Source organism: Hypanus sabinus, chromosome 2, assembly GCF_030144855.1.
Source record: "Hypanus sabinus isolate sHypSab1 chromosome 2, sHypSab1.hap1, whole genome shotgun sequence".
In the NCBI taxonomy this organism is placed as follows: domain Eukaryota; kingdom Metazoa; phylum Chordata; class Chondrichthyes; order Myliobatiformes; family Dasyatidae; genus Hypanus; species Hypanus sabinus.
Genome location: NC_082707.1, coordinates 550296 through 575225, shown reverse-complemented (window position 1 = coordinate 575225; position 24930 = coordinate 550296). Strand labels below are relative to the sequence as shown.

Here is a 24930-nt window from a genome sequence, read left to right as displayed (position 1 = left end):
ATCTAGGCTGGGTGGTGATAGGAGGGGTGTGCCCTGGCAATGTACACAAACCGACGGTTAACACACTCAAGGCCAATGTGCTAGAGCAGGGGTGGGCAAACATTTTGACTTGAGGGCCACAAAGGGTTCTAAAATTTGACAGGGGGGCCGGACCAGGAGCAGATGGACGGAGTGTTTTGGTAATACACCTCATAAGAGAAAATAAAATATCATGGGATATGTAGAAAACATGTGTTTTAATTTCAATTGAAAATGAACAAATGCATTACAACAAAATATCTGTCTTTGAAGTCCCATGGTATTTAGCTATTTATTGAAATGACTTTTAAAACACTGAAAATTAAATGAATAAAATACAGCTTTTTTTAATAGTAACAGTTATTATTTTAAAGCACTGAAAATTCTGTTACCCTTCAAGATATTATCATCATCACTCTCCTCCTGACTGTCTTTATTTCAAAAACGGTAGGAGATGCAGGTCTACTTGTCCTGCTCCTTCTTATTCAATTGTCCCCTGTGCCAAAACTCAACAACGACCCGCACAATGACAAAGCAGGGAGAGCGCGGCGGTATGCGGAGCTCTGTGCTCGCAAATCCCCACAGGCGATCTCTCTTAGCCGGAACGCTGGCTAATTGTGAGCCGGTTCGGATGTGCCAGGAAATGGGTCGCCACAAGGTCACAAAGTAAAGCGCAAATGTGGAGTAATACGCTGCACCTCAACAAAGATCAATGTATATAGAGTGCGTCATCTATTGGGAAAACGCCAGAATTGCGGGGAGAAAACGTTAACAAGGTTTATTAATATAATTTCATCAAGTTCTGCGGGCCGGATTAAAAAGCTTAATGGGCCGCATATGGCCCGCGGGCCGTAGTTTGCCCATGCCTGTGCTAGTGAGTGGCCGCCATTCAATTTTTCAACCCTGCACAAGTGTCCCGTGCATTAAGGAAGCACAACAAGACGTTAACAAGCGTAAAGTAACTGACGAGACGCTGGGTCAGTCAGTTTTCGTTCAAACCGAGCATGGTAATAAACTTGCTCAATCAGCTCAAGATGCCATTTCCTTAAAAACAAAGGACACCAAGGTCTTCAGAGATGAAGCAAAGAATGGGGTCGCCCCATTGCCTTTCAGAGAACCACGCCAACGCTCACCAAATAACAAAGAGCAGGCAGGCAAGCGGTTCACGTCCTTACAAAAAACCCGGAAAAGGAAACCTGAGATGCAGCAACGCACCCGATTGACCCACGAAGTACTGTGCACCCTAATGGCAGAGGTCACAGCCATTATAAACACACGACCACTCCTACCTGTGTCTTCTGACTCAGAAAACCCCTTCATACTTTCGCCATCAACGCTCCTTACGCAGAAGGCAGGAGCTCCCCCTCCACCAGGAGACTTCTCAGACAAGGATTTGTACATAAAGCAATGGAGACAAGTCCAAGCTCTGGCAAATCGATTCTGGTCTCGTTGGAGACTGCTCAGGGACAAGCAAATCGCCCGCAACAGCTGGCCAATGGCCAGAATCACTGCTACGTACCCTAGTGGGGATGGACATGTCAGGAAGATCGAATTGAAGACCACCGACAAAGGCGATGTGAAAATTTACCAAAGGCCAGTTACAGAAGTTATTCTACTTCTACCTAATGACTGATTAAGAAACTAAGTTTTGTACTCTGTTCGTTGTGACCTTACGAAGGTCAGGCGGGGAGTGTGTTTAATTCAGCATTCACTTACACCCGAAAGAGAACGCTACAGTGCCCCTCATTCTGGACTTCCCTAACATCGGAAGGAATCTTCCTGCATCTAGCCTGTCCAATCCCTTTACAATTTTATACTTTTCAATAAGATCCCCCACTCAATCTTCTAAATTCCAGTAAGTACAAGCCTAGTCAATCCAGTCTTTCTTCATATGTAAGTCCTGCCATCCCAGGAATCAATCTGGTGAACCTTCTCTGTATTCCCTCTATGGCAAGAATGTCTTTCCTCAGATTAGGGGACTAAAACTGCACACAATATTCTCACCACGACCTTGTACAACTGCAGCAGAACCTCCCTGCTCCTGTACTCAAATCCTTTTGCTAGGAATGCCAACATACCATTTGCCTTTTTCACCGCCTGCTGTACCTGCATGCCCACCTTCAATGACTGGTGTACAATGACACCCAGGTCTCGCTGCGTCTCCCCTTTTCCTAATCGGCCACCATTCAGATAATAATCTGTTTTCCTGTTCTTGCAACCAAAGTGGATAACCTCACATTTATCCACATTAAATTGATTCTGCCATGAATTTGCCCACTCACCTAACCTATCCAAGTCACCCTGCTTCCTCTTAGCATCCTCCTCACAGCTAACACTGCCGCCCAGCTTCGTGTCATCTGCAAACTTGGAGATGCTGCATTTAATTCCCTCGTCTAAATCATTAATATATATTGTAAACAGCTGGGGTCCCAGCACTGAGCCTTGCGGTACCCCACTAGTCACTGCCTGCCATTCTGAAAAGGTCCCGTTTACCCCCACTCTTTGCTTTTTGTCTGCCAACCAATTCTCTATCCACATCAATACCGTACCCCCAATACCGTGTGCTTTAAGTTTGCACACTAATCTCCTGTGTGGGACCTTGTCAAAAGCCTTTTGAAAATCTAAATATACCACATCCACTGGCTCTCCCCTATCCACTCTACTAGTTACATCTTCAAAAAATTCTATAAGATTCGTCAGACATGATTTTCCTTTCATAAATCCATGCCGACTTTGTCCGATGATTTCACGTTTTTCCAAATGTGCTGTTATCACATCTTTGGTAACCGACTCTAGCATTTTCCCCACCACCGATGTCAGACTAACAGGTCTATAATTCCCCGGTTTCTCTCTCCCTCCTTTTTTAAAAAGTGGGATTACATTAGCCACCCTCCAATCTTCAGGAACTAATCCAGAATCGAAGGAGTTTTGAAAAATTATCACTAATGCATCCACTATTTCTTGGGCTACTTCCTTAAGCACTCTGGGATGCAGACCATCTGGCCCTGGGGATTTATCTGCCTTTAATCCCTTCAATTTATCTAACACCACTTCCTTACTAACATGTATTTCCCTCAGTTCCTTCATCTCACTAGACCCTCAGTCCCTTACTATTTCCAGAAGATTATTTATGTCCTCCTTAGTGAAGACAGAACCAATGTAGTTATTCAATTGGTCTGCCATGTCTTTGTTCCCTATGATCAATTCACCTGTTTCTGACTGTAAAGGACCTACATTTGTCTTGACCAATCTTTTTCTTTTCACGTATCTATAAAAGTTTTGAGTCAGTTTTTATGTTCCTTGCCAGCTTTCTCTCAATCTTTTTTCCCTTTCCCAATTAAGCCTTTTATCCTCCTCTGCTGGTCTCTGAATTTCTCCCAGTCCTCAGGTGTGCCGCTTTTTTTTGCTAATTTATATGTTCCTTCTTTGGACTACCTTCCCTGGTTTATTCTTTTGCCAAACTGGGATGAACAATTGTTGTAGTTCATCCATGCGATCTTTAAATACTTGCCATTGGATATCCACCGTCAACCCTTTAAGTATCATTTGCCAGTCTATCTTAGCTAATTCACATCTCATACCTTCAAAGTTACCCTTCTTTGAGTTCAGAACCTTTGTTTCTGAATTAACTATGTCACTCTCCATCTTAATGAAGAATTCCACCATACTATGGTCACTCTTACCCAAGGGACCTCGCACAACAAGATTACTAACTAACCCTTCCCCATTGCTCAATACCCAATCTAAAATGGCCTGCTCTCTAGTTGGTTCCTCGACATGTTGGTTCAGAAAACCATCCCGCATACATTCCAAGAAATCCCCTTCCTCAGCACCCTTACCAATTTGGTTCACCCAATCTATGTGTAGATTGAAGTCACCCATTATAACTACTGTTCCTTTATTGCACGCATTTCTAATTTCCTGTTAGGTGGCCTGTACACAACTCCCTCCAGCATTTTCTGCCCCTTAGTGTAATGCAGCTCTACCCATATTGATTCCACATCCTCCAGACTAATGTCCTTCCTTTCTATTGCATTAATCTCCTCTCTAACCAGCAATGCTACCCCACCTCCTTTTCTTTCCTGTCTATCCCTCCTGAATATTGAATATCCCTGGATGTTGAGCTCCCATCCTTGGTCACCCTGGAGCCATGTCTCTGTGATCCCAACTATATCATATTCATTAATAACTATCTTCACATTCAATTCATCCACCTTGTTACGAATGCTCCTCGCATTGACACACAAAGCCTTCAGGCTTGTTTTTACAACACTCTTAGCCCTTATACAATTATGTTGAAAAGTGGCTCATTTTGCTTTTTGCCCTGGATTTGCCTGCCTGCCACTTTTACTTTTCACCTTACTACTTTTTGCTTCTACCCTCATTTTACACCCTTCTGTCTCTCTGCACTTGTTCCCCTCCCCCTGCCACATTAGTTTAAATCCTCCTGAACAGCAGTAGCAAACGCTCCCCTTAGGACACTGGTTCCAGTCCAGCCCAGGTGCAGACCGTCCTGTTTGTACCAGTCCCACCTCCCCCAGAACTGGTTCCAATGCCCCAGAAATTTGAATCCCTTCCCCTTGCACCATTTTTTAAGCCACGTATTCAACTGAAATATCCTCCTATTTCTACTCTGACTAGCACGTGGCACTGGTAGTAATCCAGAGATTATTACCTTTGTGGTCCTACTTTTTAATTTATCTCCTAACTCCCTAAATTCACCTTGTAGGACCTCATCCCATTTTTTACCTATATCGTTGGTACCTATGTACACCACGACCACTGGCTGTCCACCCTCCTACTCCAGAATGTCCTGCAGCCGCTCAGAGACATCCTTGACCCTTGCACCCGGGGGGCAACATACCATCCTGGAGTCTTGTTTGTGGCCGCAGAAATGCCTATCTATTCCCCTTACAATCGAATCCCCTATCACTACAGCTCTCCCACTCCTTTTCCTTCCCTCCTGTGCCGCAGAGCCACCCATGGTGCATAAACCCGGATGCTGCTGTCTTCCCCTGATGAGACATCTCCCCCAACTGTATCCAAAACAGTATGTCCGTTTAGGAGGGAGATGACCTCAGAGGACTCCTGCACTACCTGCCTACTGCTACGCTGTCTAGTGGCCACCCCTTCCCTTTCTGCCTGTGTAGCCTTTACCTGTGGTGTGGCCAACTCACTGAACGTGCTATTCACGACTTTCTCAGCATTGCATATGCTCCAGTATGAATCCAATCACAGCTCCAGATGCTCAATGAGGTCTGCCAGAAGCTGCAGTTGGACACGCGTCCTGCACACAGTCGTCAGGGACACTGGAAGTATCCCTGATTTCCCACATGCTGCAGGATGAACAAACCACGGCCGATCTCAGCTGCCATGATCTACCCAATACTTGCCTCAACTTTTGAAACTTTCTCCTTTGAAAGGAACTTACCTGGCCTTACCTCACTTGGAGTGAAGCTCGTCCGTCGCCTCTTCTCATCGAAGCCTCTTGAGTCAAAGCCTCAAATCTCCACTCCTTCACCGGCCCACTCACTCACTGGCCACTTTCCACAGGCCGCTCCGCTTGAGGTAACCCCCTATTTATTTGTTTGAGCTTCTCAAACTGCTTGGTCCCCTGACCTTGAATGCCCAATCAGCTGCTTTCTCTAGACAGAATTGATGTGTTGAGGATGTTTAGAATAGTGGGGGTGTCTAGGATCAGACAGCTCAACCTCAAAATAGAGGGACATCTATTTAGAACAAAGATTAGGAGGAATTTCTTTAGCCAGAGGAATTGATGAATCTGTGGAATTCATTGCCACGGACTGCTTTGGAGACCAAATCATTGGATATATTTAAAACAGTGGTTGATAGGTTCTTGATTAGTCAGGGTGTTAATGGTCATGGGCAGGAGTCAGAGAAGGGGGTTGAGAGGGATAATAAATCAGCCATGATTCAATTGTGGACCAGACTCAATGGGATGAATTACCTAAGTCTGCTCCTACGTCATATGGTCTAATAGTCTTATCAGAGGCTACATCCTCGAGAATCTCCTCTGTACCTACTCTAGCGTAGATCGATTCTTTTATGCAACATTCACAGACTGTTTTACAGAGGGCACAATGATATTTTATTGACAAGTAGCAACAATCTTGACACAGCGAGAGAAAATCTGCAGATGTTGGAAATCCAACCAACACACAAAAAGTGCTGGAGGAAGTCAGCAGGCCAGGCAGCATCTACGGAAAAGAGTATAGTCAACGTTTCAGGCCAAGACCCTTCGGCAGGACTGGAGAAAAAAAGCTGAGGAATAGATTTAAAAGGCAGGGGGAGGGGAGAAAAAATACAAAGTGATAGGTGAAACCTGAAGGGGGAGGGTGCAAAGAGCTAGGAAGCTGATTGGTGAAAGAGCTACAGGGCTGGAGAAGGGGGAGTCTGATAGAAGAGGACAGGAAGAAAGTAAAGAGGGGAGGAATCAGAATCAGGTTTATTATCACTGGCACGTGATGTGAAATCTGTTAACTTAGCAGCAGCAGTTCAATGCAATACATAATCCAGCAGAGAGAAAAAATAATTAATAAATAAAATAAAACATAATAATAAATAAACAAGTAAATCAATTACATCTGTTGAATATATATTTTTTTAAAAGAGCAAAAACAGAAATACTGCCTATTAAAAAAGTGAGGTAGTTTCCAAAACTTCGAAGTCCATTCAGGAATCAGATGGCAGAGGGGAAGAAGCTGTTCCTGAATCGCTGAGTGTGTGCCTTCAGGCTTCTGTACCTCCTACCGGATGGTAACAGTAAGAAAAGGGAATGCCCTGGGTGCTGGAGGTCTTTAATAATGGACGCTGCCTTTCTGAGACACCGCTTCCTAAAGTTGCCCTGGGTACTTTGTAGGCTAGTACCCAAGATGCAGCTGACTAGATTTACAACCTTCTGCAGCTTCTTTCAGTCCTGTGCAGTACAGCCTCCATACCAGACAGTGATGCAGCCTGTCAGAATGCTCTCCACGGTACAATTTAGAAGTTTTTGAGTGTATTTGTTGACATGCCAAATCGCTTCAAGCTCCTAATAAAGTATAGATCACCAGAAAAAAAAGAGCACCAGAGGAAAGTGATGGGCAGGCAAAGGAGATAAAGAGAGAGGGAAAGGAATGGGGAACAGTGAAGGAGAGAGGGGCATAACTGGAAGTTTGAGAAATCAATGTTCATGCCATCAGGCTGGAGACTACTCAGACAGAATATGATGTGTTGTTCCTCCAACCTGCGTGTGACCTCAACACCACAGTGCAGTGGAGGGGGCCGTGGATAGACATATCGGAATGGGAATGGGAATTGGAATTAAAATTGGTGGTCACTGGGAGATCCTATATTTTTTGGCATACAGAGCATAGCTGCTTGGCACAATGATCTCCCAATCTACGTCAGGTCTTGCCAATATATAGGAGGGCATAGAGGGAGCACCGGATATTGTTTATGACCTCAACACTCACAGGTCACCTCACCTGGAAGGGACCCTACCAGCCTCCGCATCCAGCTCATAATTCTCCACAACTTCTGCCATCTCCAACAGCATCCCACAACCAAGCATATCTTTCCCTGCTCCCCACTTTCTGCTTTCCACAGGGATCGCTCCCCACACCATGCCCTTGTTCATTTGTCCCTTCCTACCGATCTTCTTCCTGGCATTATCCTTGCAAGTGGAATAAATACTACAGCTGTCCCAATGCCTCCTCCCTCACTATCATTCAGCGCCTGAAACAATCCTTTCAAGTGAGGAGACACTTCACCTGTGAGTCATATACTGTGTCTGGTGTTTCCAGTGTGTATATCGGTGAGACTTGATGTAGATTGGGAGACCGTTTCATCAAGAACCTATGCCACCAGAAGTGGGATCTCCCAGAGGCCACCCATTTTAATTCCAATTCCTATTCCCATTACAATATGTCTATTCATGGCCTCCTCCATTGTTGTGATGAGGCCACACTCAGGTTGGAGGAACAACACCTTATATTCTCCTCCAACCTGATGTCATGAACATCGATGTCTTGAACTTTTGGTAATCCCTCCCCCCTTCACCATTCCCTATCCCCTTTTTCCTCTCTTGCCTTATTTCCTTGCCCATACATCACCTCCCTCTGGTGCTCCCCCACCCTTTTCTTTCTTCCATGGCCTTCTGTCAGACTCTGCCTTCTTCAGCCCTGTATCTCTTACACCAATCAACTCCCTAGATCTTTACTTCATCCTTCCCTCTTCAGGTTTCACTCATAACCGTGTTTCTCTCTTCCCTCCTCCACCTTTTAAAGCTACTCCTCAGCATTTTTTTGCCAGACCTGCAGAAGGGTTTCAGCCCAAAATGTCATCTGTACTCTTTTCCTGCCTGACCTGCTGAGTTCATCCAACAGTCCTAAGATGTACCGGTTAGTACACTAATTGTTCATTATAAATTGTTTTAGAGAAATACAGCATAGAAACAGGCACTTTGGCCCATTTTGTTTGTGCTGAGCCATTTAAACTGCCTAGTCCCATCGATCTATACCTGGACCATAGCCGTCCATACCCTGACCATCCATTTACCTATCTAAACTTCTCATACATGTTGAAAGCATTAGGCTGCCCTAGCAGACAAAGTGATAGAGAATCCCAAGTGATTCTACACATATATTAAGAGTAAAAGGACTGCAAAACTAGTCCTCTGGAACATTAAAATGGTAATCCATGGATAGAGCCAAAACAGATGAGGGAGATCTTAAATGGATTCTTTGCATCTGCATTTACTCAGGAGACGAACACAGAATCTATAGAAGCGAGTCAAAGCATTGCTGAGGTCATGGACCCTATGGAGATTAAAATGGAGGAGGTGTTTACTGTCTTGAGGCAAATTAGGATGGATAAATCCCCAGGGCCTGACAAGGTGTTCCCTCAGAACCTGTGGGAGGCAAGTGCAGAAATTGCAGGAGGCCCAGTACAGATACTGAAATCATCCTTAGTGACAATAGACAGTAGGTGCAGGTGTGGGCCATTTGGCCCTTCTAGCCAGCACGACCATTCACTGTGATCATGGCTGATCATACACAATCAGTACCCCATTCCTGCCCTCTCCCCATATCCCTTGACCCCACTATCTATAAGAGCTCTATCTAACTCTCTTGAAAGCATCCAGAGACTTGGCCTCCACTGCCTTCTGGGGCAGAACATTCCACATATCCACCACTCTCTGGGTGAAAAAGTTTTTCCGCATCTCCGTTCTAAATGGTCTACCCCTTATTCTTAAACTGTGGCCTCTAGTTCTGGACTCACCCATCAGCGGGAACATGCTTCTTGCCTCCAGCGTGTCCAATCCCTTAATAATCTTATATATCTCAATCAGGTCCCCTCTCATCCTTCTAAATTCCAGTGTATACAAGCCCAGTCGCTTCAATCTTTCAACATATGACAGTCCTGCCATTCCAGGAATTAACCTTGTGAGCCTACGCTGCATTCCCTCAATAGCAAGAATGTCCTTCCTCAAATTTGGAGACCAAAAACTGCACGCAGTACTCCAGGTGGGGTCTCACCAGGGCCCTGTACAGCTGCAGAAGGACCTCTTTACTCCTATACTCAATTCCTCTTGTTATAAAGGCCAGGATGCCATTTGCTTTCTTCACTGCCTGCTGTACCTGCATGCTTACTTTCATTGACTGATGTACAAGAACACCTAGATCTCATTGTACTTCCCCTTTTCCTAACTTGACACCATTCAGATAGTAATCTGCCTTCCTGTTCTTGTCATCAAAGTGGATAACCTCACATTTATCTACATTAAACTGCATCTGCCATACATTTGCCCACTCATTTAGCCTGTCCAAGTCATCCTACATTCTCATAACATCCTCCTGACATTTCACACTGCCACCCAGCTTTGTATCGGCAAATTTGCTAATGTTACTTTTAATCCCTTCACCTAAATCATTAATGTATATTGTAAATAGCTGCGGTCCCAGCACTGAGCCTTGAGGTACCCCACTGGTCACAGCCTGCCATTCCGAAAGGGACCCTTTAATCGCTACTCCGTTTCCTGTCAGCCAGCCAATTTTCAATCCATGTCAGTACTCTGCCCCCAATACCATGTGCCCTAATTTTGTCCACTATTCTCCTATGTGGGACTTTATCAAAAGCTTTCTGAAAGTCCAGGTACACTTCATCCACTGGCTCTCCCTTGTCCATTTTCATAGTTACATCCTCAAAAACTCCAGAAGATTAGTCAAGCATGACCTGCACCTTCTGCATTATTCCCAGAAATACCTGCCATTGTTGTTCCACTGTCTTCCCTGCTAGGGTATTGTTCCATTGAACTTTGGCCAGCTCCTCCCTCATAGCTCCATAGTTCCCCTTGTTCAACTGTAATACTGACACATCCGATTTTCCCTTCTCCTTCTCAAATTGTAGGTTAAAACATATCATATTATGGTCACTACCTCCTCATGGTTCCTTTACCTCGAGGTCCCTGATCAAATCCGGTTCATTGCACAACACTAAAACTAGAAATGCCTTCTCCCTGGTAGGCTCCAGTACAAGCTGTTCTAAGAATCCGTCTCGGAGGCACTCCACAAACTCCCTTTCTTGGGGTCCAGTACCATTCTGATTCTCCCAGTCAACCTGCATGTTGAAATCCTCCATGACAACTGTATCATTACCTTTGCGACATGCCAATTTTAACTCTTCATTCAACTTACACCCTACATCCAGACTACTGTTTGGGGGCCTGTAGATAACTCCCATTAGGGTCTTTCTACCCTTAGAATTTCTCAGTTCTATCCATACTGACTCTACATCTCCTGATTCTATGTCCCCCCTTGCAAGGGACTGAATATCATTCCTCACCAACACAGCCACCCCACCCCCTCTGCCAGTCAGTCTGTCCTTTTATATCTTTGAATATTCATTTCCCAAGTCCTGTCTGCTTGAAGCCATGTCTCTGTTATTCCCATAACATCGTACTTGCTAATTTTCAACTGAGCCTCAAGCTTATCTACTTTATTCCTTATACTTCGTGCATTCATATATAATACTTTTAATTTGTTACTCCCCTCACCTTTCAAATCAATTCCTATTTCACTTGGCCACACTGTATGATCTCTTCTTGAGCTTTCTGCTCCATTGATTCTGTTGTCCTTTTTAACTTCTCTTATTTTCACTTTCCCTTTAACTCCATCTTTATATTTCCAGTTCATCCCCTCCCCCCACTACTTAGTTTAAATGCATCTGTTTTGCAGTGGCAAACCTGTCTGCCAGAATGCTGGTCCCCCGCCTATTAAGGTGCAACCCATCCCTTTTGTACAATTTATCCTTACCCCAAAACATACCCTAGTGGTCCAAGAATGTAAATCCTTGCTTCCTGCACCAGTTCCTCAGCCACACAGTCAGATCCATTATCTCCCTGTTCCTGCCCTCTCCAGCATGAGGAACTGGAAGCAAACCAGAGATAACCACTGTGGAAGTCCTGCTTTTCAGCCTTCTTCCGAGTTCTCTGAAGTCCCGCTGCAGAATGTCCTTCCTCTTCTTCCCGATGTCATTTGTGCCGACATGCGCTACCACTTCCAGCTGTTCACCTTCACCCTTGAGGATTCCCTGCAATCGGTCCGTGATGTTCTGGATCTTCGCACCAGGGAAGCAACACACCATCCTTAAATCACGCCTGTTGCCGCAGAAATCCCTTTCCGTACCTCTTACTATGGAGTCCCCTGCTACCACGGCTCTTCCTGATGTCTGACTCCTCGGCTCTGCTTCTGCACCAATTTTTGGCTCGCAGACCTGTCCGCCTCTCAGACTGGCAGTAGCTTCTGTCCTGACAGCTTCCAAGAGGGTGAACCTGTTTACAAGAGGTACATCCACTGGGGTCTCCTGTACTTCAAGCATCCTTTCCTTTCTCATCATCGCCTCCTTCCTCTCTTCCAGTATCCTCGGTGTAACGACCTTACTGTAGGTCCTGTCCAGAAAACTCTCGTTTTCGTGGATGAGCCTGAGGTCATCTAGTTCTTTCCTCAGTGCTACAACATGCTCCTTCAGAAGCGGAATCTGGACACACTTTCCACAGCTGCAGCAGCCAGTGGCACCATCAGTGTCCCTGACCTCCCACACCATGCACATAACACACTGAATCAGCTTAGCAGTCATGTCTTCACCCTCTCCAATTGTGGCGTAGCCTCCTCAGTGAAGACTCTCGAGCCAAAGACTAGCACTTTTCACACCAGGAACTTTCCTCAACCAGGCCTCTCTGCTAGAGCTCTCCCTCTTTTTATTTGCTTGAGCTTTGCAAGCTGCTTGGTCACCTGACCTCAACTGCCCACTTCCTCCCTCCCTCCCTCCCTCCCTCCCCTGTACCCCTTAAGAAAGTTAAAAATATCCTAACCTGTATTCTCTCACCCATGCCCAGCAACCCCTTTAATGTGAATTCCTGCACCCCCAATTCCCTTAGATTAATTTTCATCACCTCTCTCTGTATCCCATACTTCCTGCAACTCAGAACTACATGTTCTACTGACTCCTCTTCCTGACATTCCTCACACAGTCCTGTCTGGTGTTTCCCTATCAATTTCAATGTTTGGTTTAGTGCACAGTGCCCCAGCCTTAACAAAATCCACACAATTTCCTCTCTTCTGTATCTACTACCTACCCTAGTACTTGCAACACTTTTTTGTATTTGATATAAATGCTTCCCTTTTCCCTCACTGTCCCATCTTTCTTGCCACATTTGGTTGATTTTTACCCAGATTACACACTTAACCTCTGCTTTACTGATACTAAAGTGCATTTCTGTATTTTCTTTCTTTAATACCCTCTTTGCCAACTCATCCACCCTTTCATTCCCCTTCACCCCTACATGAGCTGGAACCCATAGAAATTTAACCTGACCTCCCTGATTTGCAACTCTTGTGACTGACTGAAGGACTTCATGAAGTACATCTTGCCGGCTGTTTGAGTGAGAAGACCTTAAACTTGCTAGAACTGAAGATGAATCTGAGCATATCAATGCTTTGACTAGTCTAGCTTTCTCCACCCAACGCAACGCAACCAACACTGCCATCATCTCCACTGTATGCACCACTAACTTATCAGATGTTCTTCTGCTGATTGCAATTGCTTTTGCTGGTATAGCCACCCCAAACCCTGTCACTCCTGTTTCGGGTTCCTTAGCACCATCTGTATAGACCCAAGTATAATTACTATACTTTTCCATCACATGACAGTTAAATGCACTTACCAAATCAGTATTATATTTTCCTTTCCTTTTTACCTCTAACAAATGCCAGTCTACGTCAGGCCATACAAGCTTCCATGGAGCTACAACCAGATAAACTACTAAAGGACTTATCCTTAGATCAAACACCCCACATTCTCTAGCAATATCATTCCCTATCCGACTAAAGTTTTCCCTCTGAAACCTCCCATTTTCCTAGGACTCCTGCAACACTCCTTTAGCAGGGTGAGAGTCATTGTGTCCCTGCAAATTAGCCCAGTAGTTTGCCATCAATTGTATCCTTCTTAATTCCAAAGGCATTACTCCCATTTTTACCTTCAGGGCTGATACTGGTGATGTTTTAAAAGCCCCACTGCACACTCTCAAAACCTGAGCCTGAATCACATCCAGTTTCCTTATAAGAGACCTAGCTGCTGATCTATATGCTATACTTCCATAATCCAACACAGATCTTACTAAACCCACATACATTCTCTTCAATGTTAAATAACTTGCTCCCCATTCCCTACCAGTCAAACATCTCATCACGTTTATTACTTTTTTACATTTCTCCTCAACTTTCCTGATATGGTCTGCCCATGTTAATCGTGAATCAAATATAACTCTCAGAAATTTAAATGATCCAACCCTTTCTAATTCAATCCCATACATCCTTAACTTCTTCCCTACCTCAATTCTTTTCCTGGTGAAACATACAGTTTGAGTTTTTTCTACTGAAAATCTACATCGCCAATCATAATCCCACTCTACCACTTCATCAATTGCTCCTTGTAGTTTCCTGATTATATGCTCCATGCTTCTGCCTCTTTTCCACAAGGCCCCATCATCCGCAAACAGTGACCTACCTATATCCACTGGTACCTTTGTGAAGACGTCATTGATCATAATGATGAAAAGTAACGGGCTAATCACACTACCCTGAGGTGTGCCATTTCCCACTATGTACTGTTTTGATCATTCTGATCCAATCCGAACTTGAATTTTTCTACCAAACAAAAAATCTTTAATCCAATTAAAAACTCTCCCCCAAACCCCATCTTGTGCAGTTTAATTAATAATCCTTCCTTCCACATCATATCATAGGCTTTTTCAATGTCAAAAAGCACTGCAACTACTGATTCTTCATTTGCCTGGGCCTTACTTATTTCAGTCTCTAACCTTATCACTGAGTCCATGAAATTCCTTCCCTTCCTAAAACCACCCTGATAACTTGGCAGCATTCCTCTCTTCTCAAGATCATACGATATCTTTTCTGTTATCATCCTTTCCATTACCTTACATATATTTGATGTTAGTGCTATTGGCCTGTAGCTAGTGGGTTTTGACGGATCTTTGCCAGGTTTCCTTATTGGAATTACTACTGCTTCTTTCCATGCACTAGGTAATCTTCCCTCCTCCCACACTCTGTTATAAAATGCAGTAACTTCAAGAGTGCTCCTTCTCCTAGATTTTTTAGCATAACATAGCATATTAGATCTTTCCCTGGGGAGGTTGGTCTCGATCTCTTTATTGCTCTCACCATTTCTGCCAAAGTAAATGGATCATCAATTATATCATCTGTTTCTTCCCTCCTGTTTAACACACCTGGGTACTCATTGTTCTTTCCCTTCTCCTTCTCCCTTCTTCAGACAAATTTTCTGAACTATGTATCTTTACAAATTACTTGGCCATGAGCTCAGCCTTATCCCTGCTGGAGACTGCTGTTTCCTCTTCAGATATCATTACTGGATATTCCCAATCCCTTCTATCTCCATCCATCCTCTTAATCATTCCCCATACCTCTCCCACAGGCATTGTTCTTCCTACTTTGTTGTAAAAACTCCTCCAACTTTCCCTTTTCACTTGACATATAGTTCTTCTCACCACTGCCTGTGCCTTCTTGTATTGAATCAATCAGCTGTTTTCTGCTGAGTCTGAGCTATTCAAATCTTGATTGCCAATCAACTGCTAATCAATTCTTGATTGCACTATCCAAACGCCAAAACTGCCAGAATCTCTTGAGCCAAAGACTAGCACTTTTCACACCCCTCGACCAGGCCGCTTCCCGACAGGTGAGCTACCAGAGGATTGGAGGATAGCTAATGTTGTTCTGCTGTTTAAGAAAGGCTCTAAAATAAACCAGGAAATTATAGGCCGGTGAACCTGACATCAGAAAGTATTTGTAAGGTAATTTAAAGACGTGCTACTAAACTGGATTAGACATTGGCTTTGTGAGAGAAACCAGACAGCCCTAATAGATGGTTGCCTCTCTGACTGGAGGCCTGTGACTAGTGGACTGCTGTTGTAGTGACAATCGCTCCAGTGACAATGTTTTGTACTGTGTGTGGGATGTAGGAAGTCTAGGAGACCTTCACTCTCTTGGATAAACACATCTGCACCAGGTGCACTGAGCTGCAGCTTGATGACCTTCAACTCATACAAGAGAATGAGGAGGTGATAGATAGGAGCTACAAGGAAGGAGGTAGTCTCCCCAAGGTAAATGTGTGTCTGCCAGAAGGAAGGGAAATGCACAGCCAAAGCAGAGTATACCTATAGCCATTCCCCTCAATAATAAATATACAACTTTAGATACTATTGAGGGGGACTGCCACAGCGACCGGGTCTCTGGCACCGAGTCTGGTGCTGTGGCTCAGAAGGGCAGAGGGGTGAAGAGGACTGCAGTGTTGATAGAAGATTCCATAGTTAGAAGAACAGAGTCGAGATTCTGTGGGGCACGATAGAGACACCTGGATGGTATGTTGCCATCCTGGTGCCAGGGTCAGGGATGTCTCAGATTGACTCCATGGTATTCTCAAAGGCAAGAATCAGCAGCCAGGAGACTTGGTGCATATTGGCACCAATGACATAGGTAGATAAAGTGAGGAGGTTCTGAAGAGAGGTTTTAGGGAGCTAGGTAGAAAGTTGAAAAACAGGACCTCCAGCATAGTAATCTATAGATTGCAGCCTGTGCCATGTGCCAGTGAGGGTAAGAACAGAATGATCTGGCAGGTGAATGCAAGGCTGAAGAGCTTGTGCAGGGGGCAGGGGTTCTGATTTATGGATCACTGGGATCTCCTCTGGGGAAGATACGACCTGTACAGAAGGGACAGGTTACACTGAAACACGAGTGAGTCCAATATACTTGTGGGCAGATTTGGTAGAGTTGTTCGGGATGGTATAAAATAATTTGGCAGGGGGATGGGCTGGAATGATAGTGCTGAGGATGAGACATTTGGTTTACAAAGGCAATCTGTCATGAAGACAGGCAGGTAAGCCCGGTTCTGTTGGTAAAAAAAGAAATCAAATCATTAGAAAGGTGACATAGATTCAGAAGCTGTTAAATCATTGTGCATAGAGTTAAGGAACTGCAAGGGTAAAAAGACCCTAAGGGGGTTATATACAGACTACCAAACAGGAAGTGGTCTACAAATTAAAACAGTAGATAGAAAATATATGTCAAAAGGGTAATGTTACAATAGTCGTGGGGTATTTCAATATGCAGGTAGATTGGGAAAATCAGGTTTACGCTGGATCCCAAGAGGGGGAGTTTCTAAAGTTGCTATGAGATGGCTTTATAGAGCAGCTCATGGTTGAGCCTGCATTGGGGGGTTGTGCAATGAATTGGAATTGATTAGATAGTTTAAGGTAAAAGGATCCATGGGGTAAGTGATCATAATATTATCGAATTCACCCTGAAATTTGAGGAAAAGCTAAAGTCAGATATATCAGTATTACAGTAGAGTAAAGGGAATTACAGAGGCATGAGAGAAGAATTGGCCAAAACTGATTGGAAAAGAACACTGACAGGGAGGGCAGCATTGCAGCAATGGCTGTAATTTCTGTAAGCAACTCGGAAGTCACAGGATATTGTTACGAATGTGGAGCAAATCTGATGGGCGGAAGGGTCCTGAATCGCCAATGCCCGCCCCCCCTCCTTTCTGAGAATCGCAAGATCGCTATTATTTCGGGTCTGAGACCCAGGAAATGAGAGAGAGACACACACACAGAATACACAAGGTTTGGAATGTCTCCTGACATAAGCGGAACGGAACCACTGACTACTGCTATTGTCTCTTGGAGAAGGAATTGTGTATTGAGTACTGTACTATTCATTGAAACCCCTCAGGGGACAACCAGAGTGGTCTGGTTGAGGGATTGCATCATCCCAACCTGACTGACATCTGAGACCCCGTGAGTGAGGATAAAAGAGGGGTCTGGGGAATACCCCTTTAGACGCACCAGGAGAAACGCTAGAGATCCAGGGACAGTGTTTTATAGCAAAAGCCAGTGGGAGCTCATGTGCGTCCTCCCTTGCCTGGGTGGCGGGCTCATCACGGAAGAACGGTTTAGCTAAAGGAGAGGTCACACTTGAACGGCCACACCAATGAGACACTGACGGACCAAAATCATAAAGGAAGGTTGGAAAAACCCGTAGCGGTAACTGTTCCCATTCTCCTAATCTCTCTCCCTCTCGCTCCAACAATTGCAGCACAGCGGCAGCCTGTGTGAACTGCAACGAACGTTATATTTCCATCGGACAATTCATTATCCCCTAGACAACGATAGAGCTCATTTCTTATATTATTATACCCGCACTTTTAGGTTTAGTATTGATGATGTATATTATCTGTATATTTGCATTGATATTATTTTTGTGTATTTTTACTAATAAATACTGTTAAAAATAGTATCACCAGACTCCAATGGACATCTCTATCTTTGCTGGTAAGTAACCCGGTTACGGGGTTCGTAACAATATATACATCTGAAAAAGGAAGAAGTATTCTAAAGGGTGCACAACAAATGCAGTCAGTTCTTTCTCTCTGCATGGGGGTTTTTCTTAAAAACAGTACAGTGTGCAGGCGCGAGAAACATCAGAGGCATCAGCGGCAGTGGAAGGCAGGCGGATCACCACTAAATGCGGTGAGCTATTTCTCCTTGCATGGGGTTTTTACTCAAGTGGCTTCAACGAGAAGAGGCTGAGGCCAAAAAAACAGGTAAGAAGGGTAGGTTTTTCCTTTAGTTATTGCTGATTTGGTCTTGGTTGCCCATTGTACAGTGGGGCAGGATGACAGTTATGGCAGAGGAATGCTCCTCCTGTAGGATGTGGGAATTCATGGAACTTGATCATCTCCCTGATGACTACACCTGCGGGAAGTGCAGCCAACTCCAGCTCCTGAAAGACTACACTGAGGAGCTGGAGCTGCAGTTGGATGAACCAAAGGTCACTCGGGAGGCAGAGAAATTGATAGGTATTTTGAGCAGGTGGTTACATCTAGAGTGCAGAATTCAGGGAGTAGATGGATGAATTCTGAAAGGGGGAAAGGAGAAAGAAGTCAATGCAGGGTCCCCCTGGGGCCATTTCCCTCAGCAACAGGTATACCCCTTTCAAAACTGAGATGACCTATCTGGACAAGGCAGCAGCAGCACTGTGGTCAGCTCTGAGCTCTGAGCCTCAGAAGGGTAGAAACAAAGAAAAGCTGCAGCACAATATAGGCTTTTGGTCCACAATGCTGTGCCGAGCATGTACTTACTTTAGAAATTAGCTAGTGTTACCCATAGCCCTCTATTTTTCTAAGCTCCATGTACCTATCCAGGAGTCTCTTAAAAGATCCTATTCGCTTCGACCACCATAGCCGGCAGCCCGTTCCACGCACTTACCACGCTCTGCATAAAAAAACTTACACCTGACATCTCCTCAGTACCTACTTCCAAGCACCTTAAACCTGTGTCCTCTTGTGGCAACCATTTCAGCCCTGGGAAAAAGCCTCTGACTATCCACATGATCAATACCTCTCATCATCTTATCCACCTCGATCAGGTCACCTCTCATCCTCTGTCGCTCCAAGGAGAAAAGGCCAAGTTCACTCAACCTGTTCTTGTAATGCATGCACCCCAATCCAGGCAACATCCTTGTAGATCTCCTCTGCACCCTATCATTCTGAGTGAGTCACTATTGATGGCTCAGAGCAGGGCTACAAAGTTAGAATCATCATCATCATAGCTTGTCACACCAGACAGCCAGCCACTCTAGTGTTGTTTGGTTGATGTTGAGCAGGTCTAGGAGTAACAGTGCATAGTTCCCTGAAGGCGGAGTCTCATGTAGATAGGGTGGTGAAGAAGGCTTTTGGAACGCTGGCCTTTATAAATCAGAGCATTGAGTACAGAAGTTGGGATGTAATGTTGAAATTGTACAAGGCATTGGTAAGGCCAAATTTGGAATATTGTGTACAGTTCTGGTCACCGAATTATAGGAAAGATATCAATAAATTAGAGAGAGTGCAGAGACGATTTACTAGGATGTTACCTGGGTTTCAGCACTTAAGTTACAGAGAAAGGTTGAACAAGTTAGGTCTCTATTCATTGGAGCGTAGAAGGTTGAGGGGGGATTTGATCGAGGTATTTAAAATTTTGAGAGGGATAGATAGAGTTGACGTGAATAGGCTGTTTCCATTGAGAGTAGGGGAGGTTCAAATGAGAGGACATGATTTGAGAGTTAGAGGGCAGAAGTTTAAAGGAAACACGAGGGGGTATTTCTTTACTCAGAGAGTGATAGCTGTGTGGAATGAGCTTCCTGTAGAAGTAGTAGAGGCCAGTTCAGTTGTGTCATTTAAGGTAAAATTGGATAGGTATATGGACAAGAAAGGAGTGGAGGGTTATGGGCTGAGTGCGGGTAGGTGGGACTAGGTGAGATTAAGAGTTCGGCACGGACTAGGAGGGCCAAGATGGCCTGTTTCTGTGCTGTGATTGTTATATGGTTATATGGTTATCGGTCAGTGTCAGCTAAATCAGGTGAGAGTGGGCAGTTGCGCAGAACGTGTTCAATGTTCTGCACCCTTTCGCCACACTCACAGGATTCACTGGTCTTTAAACCCCACTTCACCATACTGTCTCCCGTCCTACAAACTCCCGCTCTCGCTCTGTTGAGAGTGCACCACTTCCATCTGTCAAGCAGTGCCCCATCTGGCAACGTTTCTGTGGGGTCTTGCGCTGTATTGTCTGGTGGGGTTCTGGCTTCTGTTTGTTGCCTGAGGTCAATCCTGTATATTTGGAGGGATGTTCCATGCAATAGTTACTCCACCATAGCAAAGCTTTTCCTCGATTTTAGGCGGTTGGAAACTGGCACATGATGATGTAGTGGGCGCTGTGGATCCGGGTTCTGTTTCTGGGGGGAGGGGGCAATGCCTGTACGTCTGTAAATGATGTTAGTGGGTGTGGGGTGCAGTGTGCCCATGATTATTCGGCAGGCTTCGTTAAGCAACGGGTCTATTTTCTTCAAGTGGGCTGTTCTGCCCCACGCAGGTGCACAGTATTCTGCAGGTACATAGCAGAGTGCTAGGGCAGTGATCTAAGTGTGTGAGCATTAGCTCCCCATTTTGTGCCTGCTAATTTTTTCAAGAGAGAATTGCGAGAGCTATCTTTCCCTTGGAGTTTTTGGATGTGGTGGCAAATGGGAACGTCCAATCCAGTGTCAAGCCCAGGTAAATTGGAGTCAGGTGGTGTTCGAGCTCCTTCCCACACCAGAAGATCTTGAGTTTCCAAGCTGCTTCTTGATTCCTCAGGTGGAATACACACACTTGATTTTTTGATGGATTTGGGTTCAGAGACTATTTTTCATAATACTGCTTCATTGCTTCAAGGACTGCTGTAAGTCGTACTTCAACTTCTTGGAAGGAGTTAGTTTGTGTTGCTATGCATAGGTCATCTGCATAGATAAAGCTGCGTGTGTTAGGAAAGGTTGGTTGGTTGTTTGTGTAAACATTAAATAGTAGAGATGCCAGGACTGATCCCTGTGGTAGTCCCTTCTTTTGTGGATGCCACCTACTCTTAACTTCATTCATTTCTACATAAAATCTGTGATCTTCTAGGAGGCTTATTACTTTGACTGTGGTTTCGTTCTTTAACATTTTAGATGATTTCAGTAGAAGGCCTCTCTGACTCAGTGTCATATGCTGCTGTTAAGTCAATGAATACTGCCCCTGTAATTTGTTGCATTTCAAAGCCATCCTCAATATACTGGGTTCAGTTCAGGACTTGACCGCAGCAAAAGCGGCCTGGCCTGAACCCGGCTTGGTCTGGTGTTAGAAGATCTTCGACTATTCTTTTCAGTATGAGTCTCTCGTAGAGTTTATAGAGGGTGCAGAGCAAGGAAATCGGTCTGTAATTTTTAGGAATGTTTGTGTCTTTATTGGGTTTTAGGAGAGCAACAACTTTGGCTCTTCTCCACTTTTTAGGTATTTTTAATTATCTTAAGCAACAGTTAAAAAGGGACAGAAGCCAGTGGAGTGCTTTAGGTCCAAAATTTTTAAGGAATTAATTAAGAATTCCATCTATGCCAGCAGCTTTGTTGGATTTTAGCTGTGATACTTCATCCTTTAATTCTTCTAAGGTGAGAGGTGGGAAGTTGTTATTCCCGTTTGAGAGAGCTGACTCCATCTCCTGATATTGCTTTTTCTTTTGCCTCCCTTCATTGTTATTTGGTCGACCATTTAGTATTAGTTGGTGGGCAACCTGATTGGGTGTTACAGCAGCAATTCTCTGTGGTGGTCTATTGTCTGAGTTGAGTTTCCGAACAGTTGCCCATGCCTTCTTACTGTTCTTGGTCATGTCTGTGTTTTCCATCACTTCCTACCAACGCTGTTGTCTCCCTTGGCTCAGTAGGGACAGAACTGACTCTCCCATTTCAATTGTGTCTTGACCAAACAGGTCTTAGTCATGATCATAACTTTGCTTGATATCACTAGTCAATCCCCGAATATATTTGGTTCTGCAGCCTCTAGGTATGTTCTGCTGCACTGCTTTCTAGATTAGTCGGACAAATTTATCATAATGACCAGGTTCTGGTGGTATGGTATCAATAAGCTGATCAAGGGATTCTTGATCACAAAGTTAGAAGATACGGATATACAGATAGCCTGTTGGCTAATGGAAGTACAGAACTTAGAGGCAGCTTGGAGGGCCTACTAGAAACTTCATACCCTTAAGGTTTGAGCCATATTGAGATGGGGTGATGATCCTGCTGTGGGGCTGAGAGATCGGGCAATCTGGCTGAATGATGAAAATAAGGGAGAGACCGTCTTCTCCCTTGATTGTCCAAAACAGTAGGGGCCAGGCCGGTGATTACATGTTCCCACACCCACGTGGGGGGCATCGATCCGCAGCTTCTTCCTCTCAGGTGGAGGAGCTCAGATATGTGCGGGGGATGGTGTAATGGACACCTTCGCGACAACAAAGCTCAGACTATTCTCCACTAAGGAATTAGCGAGTTTAGGGGGTAGGTACAGACAAATGGCTTGGGAGTCTTTGGCCATGTTACTGAGGTTATGGGATGGGGGGTGGGGGGGGGGTACCATATTCAGCCTATCTAATAGAGAGATGGGTGCCTATCATCCCAACATGCAATCAACAATGCCCTGACAACACTGCTTGCTTCCCCTGAGCGTAATACATCACTATGGATTCGGGTAACGGCAGCTGTTAAATTTAGGTATCCCACTCTTCCTGAATGTAATTTAAAAGGAGTGGAGCACAGTAGTGGAGGTTACTAAAGTTCTAAGCCAGTAGAAATGGACCGCGATAGTGTTAGCCCACCAGAGAATACTGAATTAACTTCTGAAATGGTGGAACAGATGGTTACGGAGAAGATTTCCCAATAAAAGGGGTAGTGCTGTCTTTAATATCACCCTATAAGTACAGCAATTCAATTATTACAGGATTCAGAATATGCAGAAGAGAGTGCGTGTAGCCAAGTACGGAAGTTACATAAACAGATAGGGAGTGGGGGATCTCACATGTCCTGTAGAGAAATATTTTTAGCATTGCTTAAAGCTGGCGATCCGGAGGAGCACATAAGTGGGGTTCCAACCCCCATCCTCTATGCAACGTGGCAATAGTGTCAGGTGGAGCAAGGAAGGGAGTCTACTGAGGGGGAAGGGTCATTATTCAAGTCCTCTGCAGATAAGGGTTCCCTTTGACCTCTGCCAGAGTCCTTGCATTTCATTCGGAGTTCCCTGCAAAGGAAATCAGCTAACGTTTGCCAGCAGTGAGAATTGAAGTGCTTAGTACATTTCAGCCTCATTGTTGTAGGGAAGGAGTCATTCGACCTACATCTCTCTTCCCCATATAACCATATAACAATTACAGCACGGAAACAGGCCATATCGGCCCTTCTAGTCCGTGCCGATCGCTTACTCTCACCTAGTCCCACCCACCTGTACTCAGCCCATAACCCTCCATTCCTTTCCTGTCCATATACCTATCCATTTTTTTTTTAAATGACAAAATCAAACTTGTCTCTACCACTTCTACTGGAAGCTTGTTCCACACAGCTTCCAGACCCTGAGTAAAGAAATTCCCCCTCATGTTACCCCTAAACTTTTGTCCCTTAACTCTCAACTCTTGTCCTCTTGTTTGAATCTCCCCTACTCTCAATGGAAAAAGCCTATCCACGTCAACGCTATCTATCCCCCTCATAATTTTAAATACCTCTATCAAGTTCCCCCTCAACCTTCTAGGCTCCAAAGAATAAAGACCTAACTTGTTCTATCTTTCCCTGTAACTTAGGTGCTGAAACCCAGGTAACATTCTAGTAAATCTTCTCTGTACTCTCTCTATTTTGTTGATATGTTTCCTATAATTCAGTGACCAGAACTGTACACAACACTCCAAATTTAGCCTTACCAATGCCTTGTGCAATTTTAACATTACATCCCAACTCCTATACTTAATGCTCTGATTTATAAAGGCCAACATACAAAAAGCTTTCTTCACCACCCTATCCACATGAGATACCACCTTCAGGGAACTATGCACCATTATTCCTAGATCACTCTGTTCTCAATGCCCTACCATTTACCATGTATGTCCTATTTGGATTATTCCTACCAAAATGTAGCACCTCACACTTCTCAGCATTAAACTCCATCCGCCATCTTTCAGCCCACTCTTCTAACTGGTCTATATCTCTCTGCAAGCTTTGAAAACCTACTTCATTATCCACAATGCCACCAATCTTAGTATCATCTGCATACTTACTAATCCAATTTACCACCCCATCATCCAGATCATCAATGTATATGACAAACAACATTAGACCCAGTACAGATCCCTGAGGCAAACCACTAGTCACCGGCCTCCAACCTGATAAACAGTTAGCAACCACTACTCTCTGGCATCTCCCATCCAGCCACTGTTGAATCCATTTTACTACTTCAATATTAATACCTAAAGATTGAACCTTTCTAACTAACCTTCCATGTGGAACCTTGTCAAAGGCCTTACTGAAATCCATATAGACAATATCCACTGCTTTACCCTCGTCAACTTTCCTCGTAACCTCTTCAAAAAATTCAATAAGATTTGTCAAACATGACCTTCCACGCACAAATCCATGTTGACTGTTCCTAATCAGACCCTGTCTATCCAGATAATTATATATACCATCTCTAAGAATACTTTCCATTAATTTAGCCACCACTGATGTCAAACTTACAGGCCTATAATTGCTAGGTTTACTCTTAGAACCATATGTGCAAAATTAAGGGAGGGAAGTTTAGGGGAGACATCAGGGCTAAGTTTTTTACACAGAGGGTTGTGAGTGGCTGGAATGACTTGCCAGGGATGTGGTGGAGGCTAAAACATTAGGGGTATTTAAGAGCCTCTTGGACAGACTCATGGATGAAAGAAAAATGGAGGGTTATGGGGTAGTGTGG

At 44.4% G+C, this 24930-nt stretch overlaps 1 protein-coding gene across 11 annotated transcripts in view; it reads right to left on the bottom strand.

The window, feature by feature from the left end:
• masp1 (MBL associated serine protease 1) overlaps positions 1-24930 on the bottom strand; it is a 404010-nt gene that overhangs the window by 190528 nt on the left and 188552 nt on the right. The window contains exon 10 of one of the 11 annotated variants that reach the window (XM_059990908.1): positions 5827-6236. The exons of the other annotated variants lie outside the window; for them this stretch is intronic. Within the exon in view, the coding sequence (XP_059846891.1) occupies positions 6106-6236 (131 nt within the window). The 3' untranslated portion in view covers positions 5827-6105. Of the gene's footprint in view, positions 1-5826; positions 6237-24930 lie in introns of those variants that run through there. 11 annotated transcript variants of the gene reach the window in all.